At 40.4% G+C, this 20,190-nt stretch overlaps 1 protein-coding gene across 2 annotated transcripts; it reads right to left on the bottom strand.

Moving 5' to 3' along the window:
- Window positions 1-2,402: 2,402 nt before the first annotated feature.
- SKA1 (spindle and kinetochore associated complex subunit 1) lies at window positions 2,403-20,183 on the bottom strand. Of its 2 annotated transcripts, none has more exons than XM_030005699.2 (7): window positions 19,901-20,183; window positions 18,920-19,023; window positions 17,848-17,972; window positions 17,036-17,127; window positions 13,292-13,429; window positions 8,285-8,454; window positions 2,403-3,532 (listed from the first exon to the last, which is right to left on the bottom strand). In XM_030005699.2, exons 2-7 carry the CDS (start codon window positions 19,005-19,007, stop codon window positions 3,384-3,386), a joined length of 762 nt encoding a protein of 253 aa, XP_029861559.1. In that variant the 5' UTR covers window positions 19,008-19,023; window positions 19,901-20,183; the 3' UTR covers window positions 2,403-3,383. The 2 variants fall into 2 exon arrangements, with proteins under 2 accessions (XP_029861559.1, XP_029861560.1); XM_030005700.2 differs by having other exon boundaries at window positions 19,925-20,183.
- Between the last annotated feature and the right edge of the window lie 7 nt (window positions 20,184-20,190).

The following is a 20,190-nucleotide window of genomic DNA, read 5'->3' as shown; positions in this document are numbered from 1 at the left end:
CATATCAGATTATCGCAAACATGAAGTTCCATGTTTTGTCTAGACCGGTCCCAGGAGATAATTTTGCTCACCAAATACATATTCATCAACAGCTTCTTCTGTTCCTCACAGCTCCCGCTATGTCCAGGGGCTGGAGAGCAATGGGTGTGAAAGTACAAACCCAGCCATGTCCTGAGAGAACAGATTAAGGCTGCGGGAAGATCACGATTCCTTTCCCATATATCAGGTAATTAAATTTGCGTTACGTCAGTTTCATTTCCTTGTTTTCAGAAGCTGAAATATCAGGGAAGCTGACATTTGGAGAAGCGCAGGTTGGCACTGGAAAGCTGCAAGTTAGCTGTATTTTGGAGGAGTATTACATTAAACCATCTGGCAGGACTGTCAGAAACACTTACTGATATTGAGTGCTATTGCCAATTGTATGCTGATGAAAGATATGGGGAGCACTAGCCAAAGAAAGAAATAAGTAAACATACAGCAGAAGATAGTCATCTTTTGTGGCAACTCCTGGAGATGAACATTTTGTCCCCAAAACTTTGGAAACAGCAAAAACTCATTCAAGAGAGGGGACAGGAACTCACTGAGCACCTGGGACGCCAGGGCATTACGCTTTTCCAGCTCACAAGCCAGACTGAACTTTTTGAGGAAGAAAGGTGGAAGGGTACAGTAAGCAACCACAATCCATGGCTAGACTTCCTCGTGAAAAGTAAAAGAAAGAAAACACAATGTTAGGATAGGGGATTAAAATAATGAGCACATTTGTGAGAATCTGCCCGAGGGAAAATAGTTTAGAAAATTAAAAACTCCATAGTAACAGACTGAAAGCTGTTAATCAACGTCTAATTAATCACAAACTGCAATCCCCACAACAAAACATTAAAAGGAATTACAGGCAGGAGAAAAACATTCATGCAAGCAACCAAGCTTACCCAGACCAAAACAACTACTAAGAAAAAAAAAAAAAACAAAAAAAAAACCACCATAGTGATGATACCTGAAAAAAAAAAAAAAAAAAACTTTTGACGAGACTATCAGGACATTACCGTGAACAGCCAAAACCAAGGTTATGTTGTATACTACCAAGTTTTGTTTTTTAATATCTAGCAGAAGGCAACTTCTAGGATCCCAGCCTCAACCTAAGTTAAAAAAAACCCCACCCTGTTGGCAACAAGCAGCTATCGGGTTGTGGTGAACACAATCACATTGCATGCTGGCACAAGCAATGCTCGGCCATTTTAGAAGCACAGGTTAGTCTTTGACTACAGTCTGCAATTACACCAGCTGTCAGAGGGCACAGTTGCTGCAAGCTTGCCGATTTCTGTTGCTCTCGCTCTACTCCAGCCTTTCAATCTGCTAGTGCAGACCCTGTGCCGGGCCAGAAGGTCCCGCAGAGCTGCCGCAGCTGCATGTTTCCTGTCCCTAGTGCTACACAGGTACCATAGAGCTTTGACAATCCAAAGCCTGGCTCATCTGAACAGTGAGCAATCAAACATTTTGATAACAGCGACTTTGAAACAATCGTTAAGAAAAGGTCTCTCATCTTTCCTCAATTATAATGGTAATTGAAACATTAGACACCTGTCTCTCAGTCTTGTTTGCCCATCAACAAGTTCCATTTTAAGCCTGCCACAACTGTCCCATATACTTGGACCTCTGCTTACAACAAAGTGTTCACTTGGACATGGTTCTTCTGAGTCCATTTGGGGCTCTTTTTGCTTCTTCCCCACACTTTTAAAGTTAAAGCCATATAATCACAAAGTAAATTGCAGAGAAAGAAAAGTCAACATGCTGTAAATACTGAAATAGCCCCCTGTCCAACAGACCAACTTCCCTCTAGGGACACCCATGCAACAGGATCTCATCCTGGTGCAGGCTGGAGAGCTGATGAGTCAGATGATCAGAGGAAAGCAGATGAAAACAGAAGTTAGGCTGCTGGACAGTCTGGAGCCAGTCACCTGGAAAGGTCAAAACCAAACATGAAATGAAGGGCAAGCCCGTGCAACTGCTTTATAAGGAGATTTCTTTTTATTAAATAGAGGGCTGCAAGTCCTGAATCTTGAAAGACTCTTAAAGAGTATATGAAGCTGGGCAAAACGAAGCCCCCCCCCGCCCATACAACAGCAAAAAGAAGGACCTGATGATCCATGGACCCTAACCTCTATGCTTTATTTAATATAAAATAAGCTTTGCCAAAACCAGATGGACTCAACTGACACCTATGAAAACTGATTTTGCACATCCTCTTATGCTGGTTGTTTATCTGAACATGGAATATATTCCAATAAGATGCAGAGTAGGGACCTCAGCTTGGATCTCAACATCCCAGCGCAAAAGACCAAAAAAAACCCCCAAACCAACCACCACACACACACATACACAAAAAATGGGAATCTAAGATTATATAGCACTCACCAGGATCCCTTTATTGAGAAAGTTCAATGTTCATTCAGGGTCTTTTGCTCATTAAATTGTCATCTTAACACTGACAGGGTACAAGAGGAGGTATTTTAGATTAGATGTTAGGATAACAGCAGGTATAGGCTCATGGAAGAAAAGAACCATAGCTTTTCTTATCAAAACAGTTTTGATTACTTGCAGAGTTGACATTTATCACAATAATTCTACTCTGGAACTTACTACACTAATAGGTCATTTGAAAGCAACCTTCTATAATAAAAACTGTGATGAGTTTGACCAGTATTTTCAAAGCAAAAGACAACATTTTCACTTAAACCCCACTGCTCTACTGCTTCAGTCTAATGGGCTGGTCTGAGGGAAAAATCTGGCTGCATGATGAAGTATGAAAACCACATGGCTAACAGAACTACCGGTCATCAGTCTGGAAATGTTTAAACCACCTCAGATCTTTCCTGTTCAAGCGATGCAGGAAACTCCAAAACATACAATTAGGATAAAAAGAAAAAGATTAAAAAAAGGAAATCTGGAAATTGGTTTGAGGGATTTAAAAAAAAAAAAAAATCAACTGCTTCCTTTGAGTAGCTACAGAGTCTTAAACACAGTCTCCAACTCATGAACACAAAAGGAACATTATTAACATGCAGAGAATGTAACTTTCAAGTGCTGACCTGAAAATGTGATTAAAACCGCCTGTGACCACAGGTGCACCAATTGCCTATCTGGTTTACATCCGTAATTTTCCAAAAGACTCTCAAGTTTTCAAAACAAAACTCAAATACTTCAAGGCCATTTGATATTGCCACTCCTAATTTAGGATAGATGTCTGAAAGACACTTCTTGGTCCTCACTACTGCCTTTTAGAAAGTAAGAGAGCTGGATAGGAATGCCCACGCATAGAATCTCCCTCTGCATCTCAAAATACTTCTGCTTTCCATATCTTGGGTAAGCAGAATATGTAAAGCTCATTAGCAGATGACATAGCGGACAAGTCTTGAGCCACGAACTTCTCTCACTCTCTGGCAGTGGCGCAGGATATTGAGGATGCTATGGAAGCGCTTATCCACTTTCAGTTGAGTGAACTCTTTGATATCAGCCTCCACAATAAAAAATTCACCTGGAAAACAAATAATGACTTTGCTATAGAAATGACCATGTTATAGGATACACTTAACATTTCACAAGTAACAATACAACCTCTTCTTAACCATTCCACACACTGATGAAAAAATACAAACAGCAGTAGGACAGCCTCAAACTATCTCAGAATTTGTTCTGCTTTGCAGATATGTCACCAGAAAGAAGAATTACCAACCTTCCCATTAAGTTCAACCACCCTGCGTCATCCACAGGCCCCATTCAGCGAGTTCCATCTGTTGCCAGCTGTATCTACTAACATCTCTCAAACCATCCATGCTCCTCTATCAGTGTATAAAGTCCGTAGCATCCCAAACACCACCCAGGGCCAGATATGAAACATTCCACAGATGTGCCAGACGATGTGGATAGTAGAAAGTCAATTGACAGCACACCTTGAAGAGCCTTGATGCCTAACAGTAAACTTTTTTGAGGCCTTGCCCATAGGTGTTCTGCATTTAGTGACATCCAAAGCACCGACCTGAGCAAAACCAAAGAGATGCTCAGGGTCTGCTTAAAGATCATAGCACAGCTTTACAGAGAAAGGCATCACGCTTCAGTGTTTCAATCATGGAACACACTTGAGTAGCAGCGTAATTTGAAAGCCAAGTAATTGCTTTGCAATGTCTGAAATAAGCTGTGGCCTGATGATGTTCTCTCAGCAGGCACTCAAGTTCTGGAATTGGCCCTTTGCAAATAAAAGGATGGAGCCCTGCATACATCAGAGCTATGCAGCCCACCATTCCCTTGACTACCATCAGATTTGGAAAAGAATAATTCTTTGTTAATTAAGAAAATGCAAGAAAAAGACTAACCACATGGAAAGGCTTCCTCCCTGTGTCTCTCTAAGAAAATGGCATAGGAAGGTCCTGCATCAGAGCTGGCAGCCCATCCCTCCTTGTAGTTCATTAACTACTTCTAAAAGGAAATTCTCATTATCAAGTGCTTGTAAGAAACCAAGGCCTTGACTGGAGTTAAAGCATTTAAAAATGCCTGCAACAGAACCCCAAGAGAAAATCCCCACAAGCTAATAGTAGACACGAGGAAGGAAGGAAGGAGTTATTCTAAGCACTCCATAGCTATATTCACTAGCTGCGATTTCATATTCAGTCTTTATACACTGCTCAGATAGGAGATAATTATAGATCTAGTAAAATGACTGTACATTTAATACTTCCTGTAACAAGGCATAAGGTTTTAACCATGCATCTTCACAAAACCATAAGAAAGAAAAGCAATCTGAAACCAGGAACATGCTAATTAAGGTATAAGAAAGAAATGTCCAATTATCTTTAAGGAGAGGAAGTAGAAGGAAATAACATACTCTTCTGTAATACCATGCTTCCAAGTCTTATGAGAAAGAAGTCGCAAGGCTAGGGGTGTTCTAGCTTGGAAAAAGAGGATAGCATTCTCCCTCCTCCTTTTACCCTTAAAGTAAGGCAGAGGCAGCATCATCTAGATAAGATGGAGCACCTCTTTTTTCTATTAAGTTATTGGAGAGTCCTTCCAGTTTAACTGAGGAGAAAGTAGCTGACCATAGCTGGAAAGCCAAAGCTGCCAGGAAAGCTTTTATTTGTTTATATAAAACCAAGTACAATGTAGCTTTATATAAAACCAAATACAATGTAGCTTTACACAGGCAAATCTGTGTTTTTATGTAAACATTTCAACTTTAAATTTTATCTTATGAGTGATCTAACAGGACACACGCTGCACTCTGAAGTAGCATCCAAGGTTGTGACGGCCATTAGAACTAAGGTCCCAGAGTGCTGTTTATAAGCGCAGTGTTCCCTAAAATACTGCTTAGCCAGAGCTGAAGAATAACAGATCGTGTTTTCTCACAGACTGGGCCATTTTGAGAGTTGGTGACACAGATGTCTAATAGGAAGCAGAATCTTCCAGAGACAATGACTGTCAAAAGCTGGAGGTTTTCCCCCAGATGGGAACTATACTGGAATCTCAACAGAGATTGCAACACTGCCAAATTTGCATACAGATGAGAAGTGGAAAGTTTGTTTACTAGGAAAAGAAAAAAACCTGCGTAACTGCTTAAAACGTAACTACAGTTGCATAGAGACCATTTGCAATTTCCAGTAATAGGGCAATACACCTAAATGGTGTTAGGAATCCAGGGATAATCCACATACCAGTTTTGCAGTCTATTATATCTGGGGGAGCATCAGAACGTCCTGAATCTGAGCAGAATATGATTTCTTCTTATGTTTGCCCAGAATTCAGGGCAGCAACATTCAGCATAGCAGGATCTTTTTTATGAAGAAACCAGAACTGGATAAAGGGTGGTGGTTTGGTTGGAAACAGTAGGTCCACGCACTAAATAACTAGCTAAACTAAATGAATCACCCTACTGGCTGGAAGGCTACCCTGATAAACCAGGCAGCATCTTTTCTCATCTTGAAATCAGAGGAAGAGGTCAGTTGGCAATCAGCCCAGGCTGAGAAACTGTGGGAATCCTAAGCAGAGAGACACTCACAGTAGAAATTTAAGCAAACAAATCAATGAATGCACAACCTCATCCTGAAAAATGCAATGGATAAAGACGTTTAATCATTTTGTGCTGGCCAGATAAGAACTGTCTGACAGCCTGCCAGACTTTTTCTTTAGACTTCCTAGATGATTAGTCACAGCAAACAAAAACAAAACAAAAAAACCTACCACAGACACACACACACACACACACACACTCAGGTGCTGAATGTCCTAGTTTCCTAACTGAACTTTCCAGCATAAACAAGACGACAAAGACTGTCTCTCAGGCACTTGAACAAATTAAAAGCATCAATTTTTCAGACTTAAAAAAAAATACTTTCTGGTAGAAAATTATCTCTGACTAGTTGTAGCTTTCTCAAGTTGCTAGAGCAGCTCCTTCATTGCAGCTGAGGCTGCCGTGGATCATGGTGCAGACTAAGGAGCATTCCAGGCCCAGGAGGGCCTTTCTGGTGTTTACCCTCTCCTCTATAGCCATGGGCTCAAACTCCTTACTATCACCCTGAGGACAGTAACAGTTAAACCAAAAAGATATTGCAAGTTAAAAATTACGAAGCAAGTATTTTAAGAAATCCCAGATTAATACGAGCCATTGTTAGACTGAAGCAGAACTTGTCTAGAAAAAAAAACACCCCACAACTATCCAGGCCCACATCAGAAGCCAGTCATGTGAAATAGTCTAGCTGCATGCCTTTAGCATGCTTTTATTAAAGTCCTTTACAACACTGACTTTCATATGACATGTTTATCCTTTAAGTCTCAAAATAAAGTGCTACACATGTCCATCATATCATAATTCCTTCCCTACAGAAGAGATGCATTTATAATCTAGAAGTTAATGATGTTATCACCATACCATAAATATTGAGAGAGTCTTGATCAGTGACAAATCCAAATGAAGGAAGAAAAAGTCATCGTTTGTCATAAGGTGACTCCTGAGTAGCCAGTGAATGCTCTTAGGGCAGAATGTTCTTGCATTCTGTCCAGGGCAAAAATCAAGAGGCGGGCGCCGAGGTGTTGTCAGAAAAAGAGCTCTCTTTCTGTGAGACAGAAGAGAGTTTGCTCCACACTTTATGTCTGAACTTGGAAACACGAGGGCATTCTAAGGACATCACCAAGCTTGATATGTGCAGTACACCCCTCCAGGAATAATTACATACTTGTTCTCAAAAGGAAAGGAACGTCAAAAAGGAAATTTTAATATTAGAGATTTACTGTGCCACATATCTTTGGAAAAACTAACCTGTAAGTACGACTTGCTTTTAAATTGAGAGACAGACATTTTGGTGCATTTTTGCTCCCTCTATGCTTTTAGGAGGAGAAAACGTAAGGTTATCAGACAGCCCTGTCTCTTCCACAAAGTCACTGCAGCATGACTGATTACCCAGATTTCCCAACTTGAGAACAAATTTTTAATAGTGCATGTCTACTCTAGCTTAAAAACTGAAAATGCAGTTCACGCAGTTTGGTTATCAAACTAAGAGTTTCCAGAACTTGTAGTGATTCCAAATCAAATCTTTGTGCAGTCAAAGGTTTTGCTACAACACACCATGAACATGACATATTTTCAGTGAAAACATACAAAAAGTAACCAAATGAGTTATGGGAAAACTCTTCAGTCAAAACAATAACCCTTGTTGCTACACTATGTGACTATCCGGAAGAGGTGACAAGATTTTATACTGACTACCCAGTTCTGTATAGTAATAAGAAATTTATATTCTTTATGGCCTAGAATCTGAGCTGGAGATGAATCTAATTTCTGTTCTGCTCCCCTTATATCAAGGGAGAACCAGAATTTTCATGGCTCCAGACGGTCGAAGTGTTGTTTGTCCCCTGCGGTGGATAGGAATTCTTCAGGGCCAAATCTGATTTACACTGTGGCACCCCATGCTGGGAAGGGAGGGAAAGCCCTGTTAAGTCTACAGTTTTTGGTTTTTTTTTTTCCTGTTCTGCATCTGAGAATAAGCAATAGCAGGTTTTCTAAAATTTTTAAGGACTGATAGTTTGAAACACTCCCACAGGTTAGGCCATTCCACCAACTACCAGAGTGCCTGGATGGACTATTTCCTGAGAATAAGATACTGTAAGATACACTACAACATGAAAAGCACATGCTGTCATGAGTCATTCAATATTTTGTCCAGTACGTTTATACTTGTGCTGCAATATCCAAGTGTTATGAGTTTGGTACTAACAAAGGAAAAAAAAAAAAAAAAAAAAATACCTTTTGTATCTTTAGTTTCTTCTTCCAGGAACCTGTGGTAGAGATTTCTGACTGCTGCATTCATAGATTTCAAAGGCTGATGCAAGATCTTGTACTTGCCCACCACAGCCTTGTTCAGCTCTTGAACAACTGCATTAATCTGATCATATGTTAAGCGGCCTTTCATATACCTACAAATAAAAATAAAAATCAGTAACCAGAAAGTCACAAACAAAGTTCCGTGTTTATTTTTCTCTTTCATCATCCTTAATTGAACATGCTATTCCTAGTTAGAGGCAGTTTCTTCTGCTTTGTGTTAATGAATAAATGTAGTAGTTAATTTTGTTCATTTCCTTGATTGTTCAATAATCTTGAAGGTAAAAAAGCCATGATAAAACTTAAACCAGAAAGATGAAACATTAGAAAGCTAAATTAAGAAGCAAAAAATATCCAGTGCTTAAGCTGTAAGGAGCCTTTCAAAATGGAATAAAGGTTGCTTTCATAGCTTAGCACTTAAAAACTACAAACGCAGAAAAATCAAGCAACTTTGCAGAAAACAGCACAAGCCAAAACCGAAATTAAACGTTGCTGCCTAAGAGTGCAATTTGGTTCATATTATAATCATAAATCATCTGTGTTTGATCTTACAGCCATTCCTTTGGGTTTTTTGAAGAAATAGCAGTTTTGTGTTGTTTTCTATATTTTTTTGTGCAGCCTAATAAGCTATACAGACACAGTTCTGCACCACCAACATCCGCTTCTGAACTTTAGAGCATTTCATAAAACTAGTACTAAAATAGTAAGATCTGTTGATAACAGCCTAGAGGTACAGGAAGCACAGAAGATAAAAACAAAGTGATGTGGAAATATTAGAACACTGGAATATTTGCAAGTAAGGCTATTTAGTATTTATAGATGTAAAGGCATGTATTCAAGGAAAAGGAAACATGCTACAAACTGAGAAGCCATTGTATAAAAACGAAATCTGAACCCGTATGACAAGCAGTAAGCTAAATACAAAACAAAAGCCCAGAAGACACTGCAGTAAAAGCCAGGGCAACCTTGCAACTTGAATTATCCTGTGATTACCATTTAGTCACTACAGCAAACCAAACTTGGCTGTTTGTGTTTGGTTCAATATCAGTATGCAGATGCCTGAAATTCAGAAAAGTGTTACAATTCATTTTAAGAATGAATGGGGTTATTGAGGTCAGTACATCAGGTGGCTAAAAGCCGTAGGACAATAAGACTAAGATGATCAATGAACAGCAAATTCTTCCCTCATTTTAACCTGAATGAAAAAACTCAATATTTGGAAAACATACAAAGAACTTAAAGCACAAGTAGCTAATCAATTACAAACTCAATAGTCCAAACCAGAATGTGGGCAGGCATTCTACAATTGCCAACTACAAATAAGTGTTTGCTGTAGATTTTAAAAATAGCCAGTTTCTGCCGGGGAGACAGGTCTGCACAGGGTGTGTAAAAACCTCCTGAATTCAAAGCAATTGCTCTGTTGTCAGACTGAATTGCCACTGAGTTATTTGCAGCCTGTTTCCAGTGTTATTGATACTTTGATTAATCCAGATTAAAAGTTGGAGTGCAGCCATTTTTATAAAAACGCTCTACTTGGCACACATAACATCTTTTCAAATAAAAGCACTACCACCCCTGAAACGCAGTCATGCTCAGCATAAACAAGTAACACAGCCTATAACCACAGAAGGGCTTTGCCTGTATACATTAACCACTATTTATTGCTCTATCTGCATCCCTTAGCCTATTTATAAAGTCACAGGGGAATGTGCAGAGCTATGAAGATTAAGGCCAGAGGTATAAAATACCTGTATTTAAGTTCCTGTGCTCCTGCTATCAAATGACATACAGTGAATATACTTAATTAAGCCAACAGAACACCTCAGCTCATCCTGAAGCAGAAACAGAGAAGCAAGATTTGGTTGCCTAAACCTAAGAACCGAGTGGTCTTTGAGAGGCCCTCAGGCGTCCAAGGTGCTCGCAGGGGGCCAGCAGATGTGCTGGGGTTTACAGAAAATTCAGTAACTAGAGATCTGGCAGTACATGCTAAAGCATCTGCAATGGCACCAGACAGCTCCGCTCAGGCAACGGAAACATGCCATTAGCGGCTAGGCAGATGAGCCATTTTCTGGTTTTGCCGATTGTACTGACTAGACATTCGGCGACAAGAGTGGGAGTGGGGGCACTCGTTGAGTGTGAAGACACCCGTGTCACAGACACTGACATGTAGGCGCCTTAATCTGAAACTAAATTCTGTCAAAAGCAACTGGAATTTTTCTTCTGTACATAACTGTAAGGATCATAAAAACTCCAGCTGTTCCACAGGCTTCTCATATTTCTATCCAGCCATGGCTAGCAAACCCATAAATGCTCACATTTATTTCAATCCATACATACACTAATATAAAAATACAAATTTGAGAAGTTCCAAATTCATCCGTTTAATTTAGATTTAAAATAAACTTTAAAATCTGCTTCACTACACGCACAGCAAAACCATTCAACTTTTTTTTTTTTTTAAAAGAATGACCCAATTTCTTTTTTTAATCCACAGAAGCCCTTTTCAAAACATTTTTTTCCATAGGTACGAAAACCAAAGCACAGTGCTGTGCTCTTCAAAGAAAAATAACAGCATCAATATAGCACATATATACCACTGGAAAAGAGATAAATCTCCTAATGGCCAATCCTGCTCTCTCAAAAATGCTTAGCCTAAAAGAAACATATATTCCCCCCAGTTACCATCTTCTGAGACTTTAGAGTTATAATGAATGTGCAAATTCTAAAAATATCTTAAGCGGTAAGAATTTTAGAGACAGAATAGAGCAAGCATTTTCCTTTGCCTTGAATTCAAAGTTAACTGAGACATCTACTGTGCAATTTCCTTTTTCTTCCTCCAGAAAGTGTCTTTCTGCAACAGATTTGAAGGCTTAGATAATTTGCAAGTTTCTTACTGTGCAAGAGTATACTATTTGATTAAGGCACTCCATATCTGCACCTTAACACAGCTTGTACCTTTGTTAAATACCTGCTGCAGAGTTGTAAGAATACGTAGTCACTGAAGACTGTATATCCCTTTCAGTGCCCTAATGATGTTAGGGATAGATTCTCTTTCACTTTCAGCACAAAGGGGGTCAAAACCACCCAGATTTTTCAGTTACAGCCTTCCACAGCTGTGGTAGGAAGGGAGAGAGGAATGAGACTCTTGGCAGATGCAAAACCCATGATACCCAGCTGGTATGGGATTTAGACACATATGTGACGCGTATGCAGTTGCGCTTTATTAAGTCCCTCAAACAGGCTTAGCATAGGCACAGTCCTGCACTAGCACAGCCATGTGGCTCCAGGACCAGAGCTGCATAAAAATGCAGTAGTATCCCTTGTTACTATTGCCAGCAGGTATAAAGAGATCCTGCATGAGAACCAGTGCTGACCTGGAGAACTGGGATATGAACCTAATCCTCATTATTCTAAGAGAGTATGTTAGGTGTGAGAAAATTTGGGTCACAAACATTTGCTGCTTAGATTTGATTAAACAGTATGTGAAATTGAAAGCTTAGCAGACTCCCCTGATCTTGTATTATAACACTGCCAGGCAAGAGTCAAAAAACCTGGTAGATTAATAGATCTATTTAAATTCATGTAAATCTTCCTCCACAGAACAAACATGCCTTTCCCATCTCAATAAAAATAGTTCTATAGCCCCACAAGCACAGTCTAAGATGCAACCTTTCTATAAATCAGCGGTGAATATATGAGGATCCAGCTGGCCTCTGTCCCCATTCTCCCACCCACGAACAGCAGTGGAAAACTTTTCACTTTAAGGGGCTACCAGGGAAGACCATAGTTTTAACTGGAGGTTAAAACATTTGGCTGGAATGGTTTATCTGGCGTTAGCAGAGATAAAGACCAAAAATTCCCACGCTCCAGCTTTACCTTTCCAAAATTTTATCAGGAGAGAAGTACCTAAAGGATTAAATCCACCAAATACTAGAGATGAGCTGCAGAATAAAAATATCAGGTGCATGCACTTTGAAGAAGTAACCAAACGAGTCCTTTATCATGAGCTCGACATTCAGGCTCCTTCGTTTTTTGGATTAAGCAATTTGGTGGAAGAAAATGGACATTGCTCACCTGAAAATTTTGAAAACTATAGGAAAGATCATTTGAAAACCTCAAGAAAAACAGACTAAAAAAAAAAAAAAATTTTTACTGAAACAAGTGTTGTCAGGGAACACACTGAATCTAGAGTCTAGATAACAATTTAGCCTTAGGCATCAGGAGAATTTTCTCCTTTTTGCAGAAATATTTGTCCTTGTCCCCAAAATGCCATTTAAGAAAAGTTATTCCTACATGACAGACCTCAGACAAGGATATCTATTAATCAGGTTCTGATGGTAGGGGAAAAAACCCACAGCTTTCTACTCCAGAAATTTGGTATATTTCAGTGGGAGGTGTTTTTTGCTTTTAATAAGTCTGATTTCTTTTCCTGTTTCAAAACAGATTAATAAGTCAAGACTTGAAGTTTTCAGAAACCAATAGTCAGGTCAAATAAAAAGAACATTTATCATTATTCTTCCTTTTAAGTGTAACCATACCTTTCATGTTATGAGATGATGGCTCCTTTTTTTTTTTTTTTTTTAATGTCAGTTCTCAAAACAAGAACAGAACCCATCTATTAGCTAATATATTTCTGTTCATACAATGAAAGCGACTTTCGAGATAAGAGGTTTGGGTTTTAACTGATTAGTTCTGATCTTCCCAACATATACATAAAAAAGAACCTAATTAGCTCTATTAATTTCATTTTCAAGTTTGCCAGTATTGCATATAAACTATTTGGAGCTATCATCATGATGTTTCATCCTGTGGAACATTTAAAACTTCAAAACATCTCTGTCAGTCTCAGTTCTGCAAGTGCTTACTTTCCCAAACCTACGTTTGCCACACAAATCGGCATGACAGGGTCTAAGAAAAGCTGTGCTTACTTACGCAGGAACACTTTCAAATTCTTCTGCAGTTATTAAGGGTGCTTCTTTAATAAGTCTTGGCTCTTTTGTAGGTTTCTTTGCACGTTCAGGTTCTACAACTTTTGTTTGTTCTTCACATTTCACAGTTGGCCCAGTGATGCTGTAAAATGAATGAATATTAAGTGTATAAATAGCAGATAAGTAGTAAGGAGAACACCATTATATTATCAAGTCTGCTTACTCACAGACCTAAGTTCCAACCCATCTGTTAGGCTGGATGAACACAATTCATGATCTTTCCTGAAAGAAAAATAAAAAAAATCCTACTCTGTTTCAAATTGCATACTTTAGCTGACTTCATTATAGCTCTTCATTTCTCTGCTAGAGAGGCTGCTAGCAGGTGAATTGGAAGCAGTCCAAATGCAGCACAGAGCAGTTAAGAATTCAATGTACCATTACATTTCACAGAACATGAGGCCTTGCTTTTTATCAGATGAACCACAGCACAGAGCTGCAGCCTAACAGGCAGATTTGAAATACTTCACAGCTCTTTGAAACAAGTTCAAATCTTGGGAAGCCTGACTCATCCATTAATCTTTTGAAGCAAAGAAATTCAACACCATCCAGCAGGCTGGGATTTTTTTTTTATATATATATATATTTACTTTTTTAGGCAAGATCCCAAAAGCCAAGAAATTTCCAGCTTTGAGTGATTATTAGAGCATTATTTTTATAAATTCACCCTTCCTCCAAACCCTCAGCTTAAAGCCTTAAACCCAGAGTTATTTGCCAGCCATCCACCTAGCTGCTCTCCTACTCATCAGTAGGACAGCAAAGAGGATGCATTTGGCCAAATTCACTGTCATCTGAATACAAGGACATTATTGGGCTGAGATGCACAACAGAAATAACTACAGCAGTACCGAGCTGACCTGTCACAAAGAACTGATCCTCTTCTTGTGGGAAGGTTAGATCAAAGTAGGGATCTTTGTTCGACGTTGAGCCCTATGGTCAGCAAACAGCACAGCAGTGCCTCATCTCAGTTGACCTGAGGGCCGGGATTTGATGTGTCACTCAATGTGACACTCCCAAAGCCCGTGTCCCATTTCCCAGGGAAGAGGACTGCAGTGCAGGGGACAGCGAGTGCCACCTGCTGGACTCCCAAACTGTCCTGTCCCTGACACAGTGACAGGGGAAGCTCTGCTCCATGCCACGCCACAATGCAGAGCCCTTCTGAAATCCAGGACACCAACAGTTAAACAAATTCAGATGTAAACATCTGAAAAACAAGGTGAGGCCCTGCACAAAACGAATCCTGGCACCCTGGAGCTAGCACTAGTGGCAGGGAATGTCAGCAAGGACGAGGGAAAGGGAAGGGTGGGGATTTTTGGTGGTGTTGGACGTGGCTTTGGAATAGAAGGATGAACACAAGGACTGAGAGAGGCGAGTTTGCATCTTAAAACTTCACTCCTCCCAAACGCTCCAGTCTCCTGCCATCCCCCGCACTGCAACAAGCCTCTTATCTTTTCTAGACGATTCCCCACCCCCAGGTACTTCTGCTTTGGGTTCCCACCCACTATCTTGCCTGTGCAAGTATGGTACACATACAGCTCACTGCTGACCTGGACAATGAAAAGAAAGAACCGAAGCTTGTATTCAATATCTGGCTTTTGTGTAGTAAGAAACTGCTCTCTCAATAAACCCCTGGAATACAAACGGCTTAAGATACATTGCACTTGCTTTATATTTCAGTGAGATTCCTCCGGTAAATAAGAACATCAAAACCAAAAACACAGGAGAGAAACAATAACTAAAGCTGTGAATTGTTCAATTCATCTGTGTGGGCGTTTTCATTCTTTCTGAGATTTGAAGGCCTGTCTCACCAGCGTTCAAGTGCTCGCTCTGCTTTCTGTATTACTGATCTCATGATATTCACTCAACAATTAGTAGTCAGCTCCCCAAGCATTTTGGGATGTAGAGGAACGGAAATGGAGAAGGTCAATGGAGGAAGGTTTGAGGAAGAGGACTGAAGACCTATTTACAGTGATACAGATGGATTCTAACCAATTATGGTCTGCCTTGCACTTGCTTGATCCTCCACTGCACAACACAGTGACAACAGGGGACAAAGGAGAAAGGGTGCTTTGACAAGCAGCATTAACATATAATGTATTATTCCTCAAGAAAAACCAACACCACAAACTGACACTGACAGAACAGCAATTGTAAACCGGCAGAGCACAATCTGTAGAAAATTAGAAAAACTTGATTAGTTTTACATGTGTGGTTCTCTCTAGAAAGGGAAGGACCAGATAAAGTTGTATCACAATTAACTTCTTGATCAAAAGCAGGACAAGACTGAAAGGGAAACCAACATCCAAAGAATCTTTTTTTATATCAGAGGTGATACAGTCACTAAACAAGCCTCATTTTCATCTAAACAATTTCCAGGAGCTAACGTAAACTTAAGACAAAGGGTTTTCCTAAATTAAGAAAGTAAGTTATGAAAGGAAGGCAGAACTGAAGAACTTCCATTCTTTCACACACAAACACACAAAATATAAAATACAACATCTAAATTGAAATGGAACTTGAAAAGGAACGAGATATCTCTAGACACATTTTAGGAGGCTGTTTCCTAAACTGAGGGTTCATGTCTAAAGGGTCGCATTCAGAAGAAAGCTTCTGCACAAGTCACCTCTTTACCAGCTAAGACTAGTCCAAGTTTCAGTACAAGCAGTACCTACACAGATGAGAATGTTGCTACATGCTATCTAAAATTACAGTTCATTTTTCTCTTCTGTAGCCCTATTTGCACATCCTTAACCTTTTACTTTGCTAGAATATGCCTGAAATGTTTTCAGCCTGAGGCTTGTCTGGCATTAGGAGCAAGACCAGGTAAAGCTGATAGATTCAGGGCACATATTGGAAGCATTGAATTCAAATAGACTAATGCATTGCCTTCTGACAAGCTACAAGGCTGGAAACAAGTTCTGGGATCTCCAGATGTTAGACTCTAGAAGAGACTCCCATCTGGTATACACTAACATCACTCAAAAATAAAAAGCAATTCCAACAGGCCAGAGAAAGAGCTGACCACTGAGAAACCTAGTCAGTTATAATGTCTTAGAAGCCTTCTGAATAATAGCTACTGTTTCACATACTTGTGTCTCCTCTCACTTGAGCTGCTTTATTCTGAACAGCTTCTTAGTACAGCCTTCTCAAAGGCAGGTGGATGTCATTGCTAGCTAAAATAAATGCCAGGCTGCTGCAGGGAAAGGAGAATAAGCACAACCATAATTCAAATCCCCACAGAAAGGTGACTGAGTTAGAGGATTTTTTTTTTTAAATTGTATTTGGAAGGGCAGTGTTGAACTTCAGTTCTAGTGACCCAGCATTTGGATCACTAACCCACCCTTCAATCCTTAGACACTGCAGCTATCAAATCAGTGTGTTTGAAATTCTAAAGCAGGGAATGCTCAGATTTGTCAAAGAACTAGCTCTCTACTATAATGTCACACCTGCCACTGGAAGCTTCCATCCGAACAACTTGGTATTTTATAGGTTTTACCTGAGGGATTTGTTAGGGTGCTAGCACAAGGCTGGTAGTGAACAGCCAAGAGCAAACTCCAGAATCAATACATATAACAACCTTGGGTCCCAAAAGTTCACAGTTAATATACAGTAAAAGGAGCAGAGCTGTACAGTGCTGCAGCTGGACACTGCCAGGAGCAGCCCGATACGCCCATGCTCATGGACCACATACCAGCTCTGAGTTGGTTTAGGCAGATGGGGAGGAATGTTTTCACGGAGGTGCTGTGCTTCATTTTGATCTCTCTCAGCAGACTTCTGGAGCACCTGAAATTAACGTTAGACTTCATCAGAAATCTGAAACTATTAATGTCAAGCAAGTCAAATTAGTTTACCATTAGGGCAATGCTAAAATAATTTTTAACTTCATTAAGCGTTCTTTGCTCTCTCCCCATCATCTTACCTCTTTACCCCCTAATTTCCCAAGAGCAACTAGTAAAGCTCAGAAAAACAAAGCTAAGAGTGTGAAAACATAAGCTGGTTTCTCCTTGCCCTCAAAGTGTCAGAGAAACCTGAGCGGGCAAGAAGTAAATCTTTTACAATATACCCTAGCAGGTCTGGGCAGGGGAATGGTGGTGGTGATGAAGAGATACTACAGGAAACTCATCTACATTCCCCAAACAACACTTTCACAAAAAATTTAACACATGAAGGCACTGCAAACACACACTGGAACAGGAGATAAATATTCTAATTAAATAGTTTTCGTAGCTATTGCAAGGATGTAAAAAATAGATACTGTGATCTAAAGAGCAGTTCTATTATGATAAAGACATGCTTTCAATGTATAGACCTTGAAAAATAGAATTTTTAATATTCATTATGCTGGACAGCTGCTTAATAAACCATCAGTAAGCCTGTTCCAAGCTCCAGTTTTCTTATAAGCACGTGTCCAAACATATCACTGAGGATCTAGAAAAGAACAACTACCCACTTAAAGATTCCTTTGAATCTTTCAGTATTTTATGAACAGGAAGAAAAGATTACTTTTAGCAAATCCTTCAGTTTTTCTTGCTGTTGAACTTCAGTTTCCATTTTATTCAGGAGATCATGCAAGAGAACCATCTCATGTCCTATTTTACAGAGCATAGATTTGAGGGATGGTTCTTGACCTGTCAAAGAGAGAATGTTAAGCCAAAAAACCTCCAACACAAAACCCATACGCATTTCCCTTCCCTCCGCAAGCAGTGATTATCTGCTAACTCTATGCTCCCCAACCACCACATCTTCCCAGGAGAAGCAGCAATATTTGCTGGTCAAACAGTCAACCTCCTACTCCATACAGCCAACAGAGTTCAAAGCTGCTGCAGGAATAAAGGCCCCTCTCCAACACAATGCTGAAAAGCGCTAAGCTGTACCCACTACCACTGCAGGTTGCAGGTGGAGGACACAGGGCTTAAATGCAGCCTGACTTTCACAACTGCTTGGCTGCAGCACCCTGTTCTACTTCATGATCTCCTTCTGTTTAGGGTTATAGTTCCTCTTCCAACAGGAGGTTGGCCTAGATGACCAGACGACCCTCCCAACTAACATTTCTATAATCCTCTGTAACCTCTATTTGTGCCTAGGAAAGGATAAGAGATGAATCTAAAACATTCAGATCAATTTCAGTACATCAGTTTAAATAAGTTTGTTACCCACTGCGTGTTTGCATCACAGCCAGGCGCTCCTGGAATGCTAGGACAAGACACCTGTATAAACCTCCACCTATGCCTTTACACATTTTTGTAATTAGGCTTAACATACTCGCTTAACGTACTTGCCAAGATATTTTTTTTCTTCTCCTATCTGGAGCTTTCCCCACCAAGTATATGGAATAAAAGGTACACGAACCACCAGTCTTCACGTCCCTCAGAGGAACATACTTTCACTTAGCCTGTGTTCTCTGCTTGGCACCTAGTTCCCTGATAACGCTCCCATTTTGCCATCCTTGCTCACTTTGTTGTTGTTGTCTATATGTTACTTGATTCCCACTTCATGTTACGTTCCTTGTCTAATGAAAGCATTCCCATTTTCTGCAAGGAGGTGCAAACCAAAACCCACTCTTAATTTCTTTTACCTATGTTTCTTAATTGAAGAGTCTTTTTAATTGTCGAAATCTTCATGTTGATGTGAAAGCATAAATCTTCCAGGTCTGAGGACGCCATATCCTCTATTACCACACTGAGGGGAAATAAAAAAGAATGCAGTAATTTAAGAAAGACCTAAGTTGCAAACACTAGGCACACAAGCAGAATTTTAAAAAGGACTCTGATCTGTCAAAGAAGCAAAGGGAACTTAAATGAAGCAGTAAATGTAGTAACTACCTTCTATTTTACTAAACTGAAAGCAGGAGAGGCAGCACAAAGTGACTGGCATTAGACAAGACAAAGCAATTTCCCTGAACTCTGGATTTAAATGCAGTGTAATATCAATACAACGATTCCTCATGAAACTGGGGAAGTATTATACTAGGGTGTTCGCTACTACAGGAGTTGGAAATTTACTGCAATAAGCAAGAAATATCTGGTTTATATAAAGTAGTGCTATAAGGCTCTATCAGGGAGATTGCATCAGATGATCAATATTTAAAGAGGTATTTTGTTTTGGATTTTTTTTTTTTTTAAAAAGACCAGTAATTAAACAAAAGGATGCACTTGCTTGCTAGCAGAGTACGGAGGCACAAAAAGTAGCAGCATATATCGGTTGCTCTTGTGCAAATATAGTTATTAACTCTATTATAGAAAATAATTGATAAAAAAACGTTGCTGAAATGCATCTTCCCCAATCGCCGTGTAACAAATCTCCATTTAATACTGCCTGGCAGCCCTTGTCTTTACAGCGCTCACACGGCTCCCTCTGGTGGCTACCTCACCCCTGAAAACGCAGCTTTTATTTTGCTTTAGTTTTAAAATACTACGAACTAGCACTCTTGCTGAACTAGTTATTAGAGATTTGCCGATTTCCACACCCTCCGTACCTCAGGAGAAACCCTTACGACCCGCCGCACCCCCCCCGCCCTCCGTTTTGCCTCACGTCCTGACCCAACGCGAATACTTACCCCCCCCCGGCGCCCCGCTCTCACCGCTGCCGGTCACCGGAGACCAGCTGACTCGGGACGGTGAGGAGGAAAGCGGCTCCCCGCTGCGGTGACCGGAGACTAGCCGGCTCGGGGCGGTGAGGAGGAAAGCGGTTCCCGGCCGGCCCCGCCGTCCCTCAGCGGCGGCGCCGCTTCAAACCCGCCGCGCTCGGCCCGGCCGTTGGCGAGCGCAGGCGCCTCCACCGCGCATGCGCCCGGCGGGAAAGGCGGGAAGGGCTGGAGGGCGGGCGGCGCTGAGGGGAGGCGTCTCC

Source organism: Aquila chrysaetos, chromosome Z (assembly GCF_900496995.4).
Source record: "Aquila chrysaetos chrysaetos chromosome Z, bAquChr1.4, whole genome shotgun sequence".
NCBI lineage: Eukaryota > Metazoa > Chordata > Aves > Accipitriformes > Accipitridae > Aquila > Aquila chrysaetos.
The sequence above is the reverse complement of the archived record's forward strand: the minus strand, read 5'-3'. Positions and strand labels throughout refer to the sequence as shown.

Bases quoted from the DNA above. Each gene is read 5' to 3' on its own strand.
- SKA1 (XM_030005699.2), bottom strand. From the start codon at position 19,007: ATGGCGTCCTCAGACCTGGAAGATTTATGCTTTCACATCAACATGAAG. The intron at 13,430-17,035 runs GTATGTGGTCCA...TTCATTTTACAG, and splicing joins CCTAAACCAACTCAGAGCTG to CATCACTGGGCCAACTGTGA. The intron at 8,455-13,291 runs GTAAGTAAGCAC...TTTTATTTGTAG, and splicing joins GAATTTGAAAGTGTTCCTGC to GTATATGAAAGGCCGCTTAA.